This window comes from Protomyctophum bolini, assembly GCF_963924005.1.
Source record: "Protomyctophum bolini genome assembly, chromosome: 1".
NCBI lineage: Eukaryota > Metazoa > Chordata > Actinopteri > Myctophiformes > Myctophidae > Protomyctophum > Protomyctophum bolini.
In genome coordinates this window covers 19,817,965-19,828,195 of record NC_137862.1, presented here as the reverse complement: position 1 = coordinate 19,828,195, position 10,231 = coordinate 19,817,965, and the positions used below count along the sequence as shown (strand labels likewise).

The 10,231-nt window shown below is 40.6% G+C and overlaps 1 protein-coding gene across 1 annotated transcript; it reads left to right on the top strand.

Annotated features, from left to right (window-relative positions):
• Positions 1-625: 625 nt before the first annotated feature.
• Positions 626-4,931, top strand: mnx2b (motor neuron and pancreas homeobox 2b; the record flags this gene model as incomplete). Its single annotated transcript, XM_080784079.1, has 3 exons — positions 626-1,067; positions 3,227-3,387; positions 4,527-4,931. The coding sequence occupies 3 exons, from the start codon at positions 626-628 to the stop codon at positions 4,929-4,931; spliced, it is 1,008 nt and encodes a 335-aa protein (XP_080640205.1).
• Positions 4,932-10,231: the final 5,300 nt, after the last annotated feature.

Sequence of the window (10,231 nt, the reverse complement as noted above, 5' to 3'; positions counted from 1 at the left end):
AGGGGTTGGACATTACCTCACTCAGAGTGCGTTCTGGGGGAAAAACGAGCGAGTAATTAGCTGATTAGAAGCCCGTCAACAGAAGTCAGCCGTCAGTGCCACAGCTCCAGCCAATCCCATTCCGCACAGACCCACAGGGGTGGGGAATGGACGGCTGATGGAGTGAACCATGCTACCCCTTTAGTTAGTTAAGTTGCTATTTAACAAGAGGTGGGCACGATCCCGCAACCTATCCCTGCATAATAGATATTTTAGATTCGATACTCTGTATCCAAATAGGCTACATTTGGATCGGCCTTTTAAAATGACAGTCTAACACATTTTTTTTCTCCCCCTTTGCTAATATTGAGATTGTCTTATTTTATTTTATTTTTGAGAAGCGCTCAATTAATCTTTTTTTTCAATGGCTGCAGAATGGTCTGTTGATGTGAAGTGAACACCTGTTTGTCTTTTTTAAGTTGAGCTGATATGCTCACAAGGACATAAAGAGGAACTTATGAGTTGGTGATTGGAATTGGATTTGCAGTCTATGCGCGCTGACGCACGGCGCAGGTGCGCATCGGAAAGGTTAACTTTTGAGAACTTCACTGCAACCCTTTACCCTATAATTCTGAGCAAAGCCGTCATGGAGAAATCGAAAAACTTCAGAATTGATGCTCTACTTGCCGATCATGAGACGAACCGAGGCAACCGGGACCACTCCCCGGGTCTAAGCAGCGACAGCCCCGCTGGGAGCCCCGTGTCGTGTCGGCGTGGGGACACTCCATCTCCCCGCGGAACAGCACAACTTCAGACTGGACTCATTCCCAAACCGGGTCTTCTCCATCTCCCGCATCCAGGACTCGCTTCACTGCCGCAGGGAGCGATCCCTGGCATGTATCCTTCCCCCATGTACCCAATATCGGCTTTAGGTGGTCAGCATCCTGCTTTTGCATACACCGGGTTCACACACTTAGCACATCCGTCGTATCCAGACCACCTGAAGGCGGCTGCACTGGCAGGCTCTCTCCCGCTGGAGCACTGGATCCGTGCTGGAATCATGATGCCACGTCTTCCCGACTACAGTTGTAAGTAACGAGGCCCTGTGATTCATTTATTTGGAAAAGGTTAAACTATTCAAAATACAATATTCTGTAGACATATTGAATACTTCAATGTGAATTGTGAATGTTGAGAATGAGATAAATCATGCACTTATAACAATGGCCTGCTAATCATTTAATGTATAGCATATAGCCTTTTGCCTATAAGCGAATAGCTTATTGCAAATAATGCGTTGACAGGTATGGTTATGATTGTTTGATGACTTGACTTTTGAGGCCTACCGTGTCGGAATGTTGGCTTGTTTTTTACTGCCCGCGCACTAAATGAAAACGTAGCCTAAAATGATATAGCCCTATACCCCATACGTTAACGCATTTTTTATTCGTATCAACACCGGAATTATTATTACAATTCTTATATTTTTGTCGTATATATATCATTTTAGTATAGCCTATTGATAGACAACACCCCCCCCCCCCTTTAACTAAATAGCAGCATTTAATAGCATGATATTTTAGGTTTCGTTGGTGTCATATTTGGCGTTATATTGTAGGCGTTATATTGTAGGCTATATATATTTTTAATCACATTGTGTAGCAATAGGCTACATTATAGAAAAAATAATCTGAGACAATATGGGCACACAAATTAACAGCTTTTATTTAATTAAAATGTAAAGGCAACTGCCAACATTTAATTACACTACATACACTTTAGTGTGTATGTTCCTGCACCTTGTTGTACTTGTTCTTGTTTTTAACTGAGGCTACATTTAAATATTTTCATTGCCGTTTGACTCATAGGTATGAAGGTCGGCTATGCAATGCTGAATTTGTAATAGCGTATAGTTTTTATGGCCTATATTATTTATAATGTTTGGTATAAATCATGTAGACATGGAAATACAGTAGGCCCTATATGGCTTGGCTTAGTTCAAGCATATGTTATGTGTTTAAGGATGCCAGTTTCAAAATTAGATGATCCAACTTTCACTCTAGGTTTTCTGCATGTCTAATTATTTTATTGGAGATTGGCCCTACATGGTCTAAGCACACTTGAAAAATGTTTGACCCCGATTTATTGCTTAACTGTATGTCATCTTTTAATTTTGGCCTATTTATTTAGCTATAAATGCCAACTCGATGAAAATTGTCTTTGTGTGACGAAGAAACTATAAACAAACACCTAAAACGTTCTGTAGTTCATCAATAAAATCCCAAAAGCGTTCATCGAATTTTCATTAAGTTAATGGCATGCTCGCGTGTTTATGGCCTCTACGCCCGCTTCTGCCGTGTCCTCTCGTCAACAATAAACTCGAGTAAAGCTATTATAGTTAATGATGGCCCGAGAGCGCGGGCAATATGTGTGTGTGTGTGTGTGTGTGTGTGTGTGTGTGTGTGTGTGTGCGTGCGTGTGCGTGTGTGTGTGTTCCCTCCCACAAATGCATATAGATCTTTCAATGTCCTTGGTATTACATAACTGACAGTCTCAGACAAAATCTTCTTGAAGTCATCTTGCCAGAAAGAGTTTGAGCTAAAGTAGCCTAATAGTGCAGTGATTAGGTTGGCTACACCAAAAACAAAGTCAGATAATTGCATACATTTTGTGCCTGTAGTTCAATTAGCCTACAGGATGTATTCCACTGGTTCTCAAAGCGGGGGTCCTTGAGTTGTTTCCAGGGAGTCCCCAGCAAAATAAGCGAGTATATGAACGAAATGGTCTAGGTCTGTAACTATATGGCAGATTCACACTGAGTCCGTTTGATTCAAACTGTTCCCGAATACGATTGCCTGGTCCCCGCTGGCCATGATTCACATTGGCCTTGATTCTTCCGCACCCGAGTAGGCCTACACCTCATTCACTGTATTCAATGCTTTCACATTGCATCAATCCGTATCCGAGTACTCTTTAATCTACCTCCATGCGGTCCCGGGAATGGTTGCGTGATCCGCTCCCGGGTACGGTATACACAGTTCACACTACCACAACATCTGCAAAGTGGCCCCAAGTGTGCACCCGGGACCATAGTGTGAATCTGCCCTTCAGAGTGTACAACTATTCTGTACACTCACTGTGACATTTGAACACACTCAGAATTATGGTCCAAATTAATGCAAACCTTAACTGGGGGTTCGTGGAATTAAGAAGTTTGAGAAGCACTGATGTATATTCCACTTCCCAGTAGCACCACAGTCCGGTCTGTTGGGGAAGTGCCGGAGACCCAGGACAGCATTCACCAGCCAACAGCTCCTTGAGTTGGAGAACCAGTTCAAACTCAACAAGTACCTGTCCAGGCCTAAGCGCTTTGAAGTAGCCACATCACTCATGCTAACTGAAACACAGGTGAGAGAGAGACAGACATTTATTATTGATTGATTGATTGAAAACTTTATTTCAGACACAATGGTCCATATACAAACAACATGTAAAAACACAACAGTAACTACAAAAACAACAACACAGAGATGGCCTATGTAACAGGCTATTTTCCCTCCAGGCAGTCCTTGTCAATTAAAAACATATAAACATTGTCTCCAGTGTTTCCAGAAACATGAGGAGAAGACTGTGTCACTCTGTGTGATCCCTGTTAAGGCCATAATTAGTACATTATTTGATTCCCTCAGTCTACACATGAATCTAAACATAAAATTTCTCAGTACAGCATGAAATGTGGGTACTATTACGGTGCTGCGAAATATATAGGTTAGTCGATCTACAAGTGCTTGTAGCATGGGCTATTTTCAGAGTGCGACACCATCTTACTGCTGACTAAATTAGAGCATCCAAGACAGAGAGAGGCCTCATAAAAGTATTTGTTGACTGCCCTTTCAAAATACCACTAGTGCCATTAGTCATAAAAGTCAGGATGAAGTCTTGAATATTATTTATTTCCTGTCACTGAAGTGAAAAGTGTTTTGAATGCCATTAGAGAAAATATCCTAGGTTTTATTTGTTATGGTTAAAGAAACATTGTCTATAATGTCTATCTATTAATGATTCATATTGTAGACATTATAGACAATGTTTCTTGCTGTTAGATGTATTCATCCAATCTCTAATCTTTTTACGTGAATGTACACATACACTAATATTTGATTTTGTATTGTAGGCATCCACACAAACTTGCACATACTCGGATACATTTAGCATTTTATTAAAGTGTTTTATTGTAGTGGTAGTATACAGTATGCCACTCAGCTCATGTAACGATTTCTTCATTTCATTTCTTTATTAAGTCATAAAGAAATGTGGGCTGTTTCAGATGACACGAATTTAATCTCTGATTAAAATGTCTCTCTCTACTTTATAAGTGTGTATACGTACGGATACATGTACCGTGCACACACACACACACACACACACACACACACACACACACACACACACACACACACACACACACACACACACACACACACACACACTCAAAGACACGATACACAGAAATAATATGATCTTAATCCACCTTATCTTATTGCCAGGTCAAGATTTGGTTCCAAAACCGCAGAATGAAATGGAAACGCAGCCGCAAGGCCAAGGAGCAGGCCTCTGCCTCGGCCCAGTCTGACAGTGAACGGCTACGCAGCGGGGGGAAGTCATCCTCTGGAAAGATAGTAGAGAGCAGCAGGCGAATCGTCGATCAAGACGACGGAGAAGATGATCTGGAACTGGAGGAGGGAGAGGAGGAGGAAGAGGATGATGACGAAGAGGAGGAGAACCAACGTGGCTTCTCTGTTCCCATGAGCGGCGGCGTGGGGCTGCCACGACCCACAGACTTTCTGCAGCGCACAGCTGAGCTGGGCTACAATCCCCACAGCCCGTTCTCCGATGAAGATCTGGATGGTGTGCAGGTCGGAGGCGACAGGAAGATTGGGGCTGGATTGTGAGATATTTCATAACTATATAAGACAAGCTGCTTTTTGTTTCATTTTCTGAGGGTTTCAGAGACGGTGGACGTTGGAAAACTCTCTGTGGTCAAAAGAATCCGAAAGATGCTTGGTGTGAATAGGCTTTATTATGATCTGCTCTGTTATGTTTTGTTTTTTTGTGGTCCAGTAGGAACAGTTGGCACTTTTGCATTCCTACACAGTAAAATCCTCAGTGTTCTTTTTGTTTTTGTTTGTTTTTTTACTTCCAGAGTTTAACACTTAATTATTTTATACTGTTGAAATCACAAGCTTGCATCATTATGTACAGTAAGTGCCAAACATGCTGCTTTGCTCTACATCACTTTCCAGTTTGAGTGAAAGAGTTAATTGGGCATGCAATGTCCACACACTCATGGGTATATAAAACACACATGGTTCTCAAATCAACATATAAACTCTGAAATTCATGTCAGTTTATTAGCATGCCAGAAAAAGGTGCTATACTTTTTTCACAATGCAGCGCCAGCTGTTTACTCTGGTCTTGACCCTGCCCACAAACAAGCTTGTGGAACCTCCTCCTATGGACCTTTATGATTAAAGGGATGTGAACCTGACAGGGGCCAAAAGAACAAGTGTGCATTCTGTGTCAGACAGTTTTGTGCGTGTGGAAATTGAACTCGGTGTGCAAATGTTACCAAATAGAGCCATTTGGTTACATTCGTACACTCTGAGCTACAAAAGGTTAAATGAACACAGATGATTTTACTGTGTAGAATGAATTGGACAAGGGACTGAATGCACAGTATACAGTACAGTACACAACCAGCAATGCTGCTTGTCCTGTGTGGGTGTGGATGTATGCGGGACCTCCGCTCATGAACTATTTTGAAACCTTTGATGTGTGTATTAGATGTAATGTTGCACCTGTTTTTGTTCTTGATGTTGTCTGTGGCTTTATTCTAGTTATACATGTCATTGATGCATCTAATTTATTTGAATGACGAGGTGATTGCAAAAGGAAACAGCAAATGTATTTATCTGAAACGTTGTGGTGTAACTGTGAAATAAAAAGAAAAACGTACAAATGTCAAGAAAGATTAAGTATTGTGTATATTATGCAATCAATCAACTATATTAACATACTGTTGCTATTTCAACCATAATGTTTTGAGCAGTTATGGACAAAGTAACTTAAGTCAAAGTGATACTCATTACTCCAAGAGAAATTTACTTTCAAATGTACTGTCAGTGCATTGCTATTGTTTTCACAGTGCATTTTCAGAGAGCCTGTAGAAATGTCTATAAAATGTTCAGTAAAGAAATGCAATCACATTGTTATTGGTTAGTTCTAGGACTGTCCAAACCTCCAGCTGTTCTAGGGGCTTTGAAAGCCTATAGAAATCTCTAGTATAGTCGTCCTTAAAACACCAGACAACTCATCATTAACTAAGGCTAAACCAAACTAACCTTAACTATTGAACCTTGAGTTGTTGTCTTTTTGTTGTTTTTTCTAACCCTCGTCTGCAGTACCTCTTCCCTGGCCTAACAAAATCTACCACCCTCGTCGTGCATCTCACAATGGGTGTTTTAAACACAAGCCCACTGACCCGGTGAATCCCCTGTTATACTGACCTGATAAACGTGTACCCAATGCCCTGCAATATAGGCTAGTTGTGTTAGTTACGCACACAAACAAAATGTGTAAATAAAACAAGCCCCATGGTGCCATGTTGCTCAACACTACATGGAAAGGTGACTGTGAAAGTTAACATCAGCCCACAATAGGAACAATTTATTACTCTAAATCAGCCTCTTCCTGGGACAATCAACTGTCAAATAATTTGTAAGTGTTTGTGGACCTTCCTCATTTGTGTCTAGCTGCTGCACACAGCCCCTACAACTAACAACCAATAGACACCTAAGTGCAGCCAGCCAACCAAATTAACCATAAATCTAGGAAAAGCTATACCCTATACCAGACGTCCATTAATGTCCTCAAAGATGAAGACGAGCCCCCATTTGTTACAAGTGGCTCAGCTTGTAATAAAGCAGGAAGCTCACACAAACAGTAAAATTAAACAATGTATAAACTCAGTAATATCACACTGTGCTGTATGCAGTGTATGGATGAGTGTAGCATGTAGTGTGTGTGAAAAGTGCTGCATGACGAGAGCAGCCTCAGAGAGGGACCTAGTATACCTACAGGTGGAACAGACTGATGACCCTATACTCTACTGTCTGCAATCACACTGAAACATAGAAACAGATTAGACACAAAAGACAACAGGGTTGTCACAACATCAACAACAATAAATAGCCTTAAGAACCCACCGTTCTGAGCCATGTGGACTATCTCCTGCATCTGTATCATGGTTCGTAAGACAGCTTGATGTACAAGTATAACCCCTGGACGACACTATATGTTGCAGGGACTCTGTCTCTGAATGCAAAGCAGAGTGGCATACACAGGGACTCAGCGAGGAATTGAAACCTGACCTGACCTCCCAAGGCGGACACTCTAGTCTAACCACAAGGCCACTGAGATTTAAACAAAAAGGACAGCCATTCTAATTTTTTGAATTGAATTGAACCCCCAACACACACACACACACACACACACACACACACACACACACACACACACACACACACACACACACACACACACACACACACACACACACACACACACACACACACACACACACACAATGTCACCAAGGACATTTTCACAAGAGCTCATCTTTTTCTTCAGATCTCAGCTCTATCTTGTCTAAACTAATCTCAAAGAGAGCAAAGAGCAGGCAGCACATTCATGCCATATTAGGCTGCTATAGCCTATCTGCATGGTTTTAATTTATAGCCAAGGCACTCAGATATGAATTACTTGGGTTGGGTTTACTGATAGCCAAATGATTAAGTTAATGAATGGATGTAAAGTAATCAGCGCCTGATGGTGATGTCACATGGGGCCATTTTAATTTCCAGGAGAAATAGGATGATGAGTTTGTGTGACCAAAGTGGGGCGTTTTATTGGCTGCCCATGTAAGGGCCGTTTAAATAGCAGATTGGAGGACACAGCACTCATGTCCCCTCTCCGGACCACGGCTACATATTTATATTGTGATTAAATGTATTCTTAACTGGCCGGGCAGACACCGGCATGTCTTGTGAAAGAAAACAAGGCAGAGATGTTTATTGCTGCAGTGCCTTGAAACAAATCTGAGTCTTTTGTTTGGTGACTTTGTAGTGGTTGCAAAACGAAGAGAGGATGATAGCGTGCAGACGCTAAAATTGTTGAAATAGGCTATAGAGGTCGAGGAAATAATGTATTCTTTATACCCTACTCTCCGTTTTTACTCTTTAGTTTTGTTCTGCTTTTCTCTTTTTTAAGAAAGACATTAAAACAAATATATATAGCCAAGCAGCTATATGGCATCCCAGGCTACAATGTCACATTTCACCTTTCTTAAAAATACTTCACAATTAAGCTGCAGTTTACTTTGCCATACATACTTGTCCAACATATTTCCACCTTGGAATAAAATCATCACTGATTTACCATTGCGCATGCCTGCTACAAGCACCTCAATTGTATAAGTTATTGTATATTAACATTCATGCTCTGCATACATGGACAAAATTACATTTTATAATTTAATATAATATTTAAAATAAGATGATATTTTGCATGTTCAATAGACTCACAATTCAGTCTCTAAGTGCAATCTCCAGTTCTTTTAGAATTTTAGAATAAAATGTAAAATTCACAGAAAGGAATTGGTCTAGGTCTAAATTATATTTTGCATGTTCAATAGACTCACAATTCAGTCTATCTCTCAATGCTTTAGCATCTAAGTGCAATCTCCAGTTCTTTTAGAATTTTAGAATAAAATGTAAATTTCACAGAAAGGAATTGGTCTAGGTCTATATACCTGGCTCCACCTGGCATTATACTTCATTTCTATAAAATTGATTTTGTGCTATTAAAATTATTATATTGGTCTGGAGACCATTTTAACCCAGGAGTAATTTGTGAATTTGTTATTCATTGTTGCATGGTTTGTTTGTTTTAGACTCAACATCTAAGAAGAGAAATAGGATCAAACATGTCTCAAGGTTATACCTGAATGCATCTTTAACTCTGCAGAATTGGTGATCCTAAAGGGGATGAATATATATAGCACTATATGTAATCAGCATGAGCGCTAAATGCCCTCAAACTGCACAGTTTTTAATTTGGCTGATGAAAAATCATATAAATCAACAGAATCTCATTTAGATGTGACATGTCAGCTATGTGACAAATGCCACCAGCTCCCTTATATATATGGCCTTCTGACACAGTGCAGACTTCAAGTTAATTGATAAGGCAGTATAGACAAATTATATGAAGATCATTTGGTTTCTCAATTCTAATTTAATGAACACACCTGGCATGTTGATTAAAAAAATCCCAGCATAAATTCCAGCTATAGCGGTGATAATAATGTCAGTTTTCTTGCAAGGCCGACAGAAATGCTGACGGGATGCCTCTGGGTCTATTTTTTTTAACCAATAATGCAATCATCTGATATTGTGTGTGTGTGTGTGTGTGTGTGTGTGTGTGTGTGTGTGTGTGTGTGTGTGTGTGTGTGTGTGTGTGTGTGTGTGTGTGTGTGTGTGTGTGTGTGTGTGTGTGCGTGCGCGTGTGTGTGTGTGTGTGTGTGTGTGTGTGTGTGTGTGTGTCACTGTGTGTGTGTGTGTGCGCGCGCGCGCGCGCAATGTTGCACTGTCTATAACTGTGTAACAATCACTCAAGTCACCCCTAAGATGTCAGCTCGACCCGTGAGTCCTCCAGTCATCAGGCCGACAAACAAAGTGGTTACCAGAAAACCCATTTTCATATTTAAATAAATAAATGGGCCTCTTTTTACTTTGTTGGATTATAAATCAGGGACAATATACACCACGACCCCTTAAAATATTTACACCCTGTAGTTTAATCAATCAGCAAAATGTCGGGCTCATTACGGAAATATGAACAGATTGTCGGATCTTTTAAAGTAATCACACGTATTGGTTTAGGTTTTCCCCGGCCTTGTCGTGTCACTTAAGCTAATGGCTAGGTAAGGCGAATGAGTGACGGGACACCATAAATTCGCATCTGTCCGACTTTAACCGCTGTTCGAATGCATGAAAAAGGCCAAGTTTTGGCAATAAAGTTTATGGAAAAGGCGTGGCCTATACCTCCTAACAGTAAGCAATTTGTGCATTCACTAGAGCCATTTATTGTTTCTGAAAGGTGCTTGAATGATTCAATGATCATATTGGCCCAA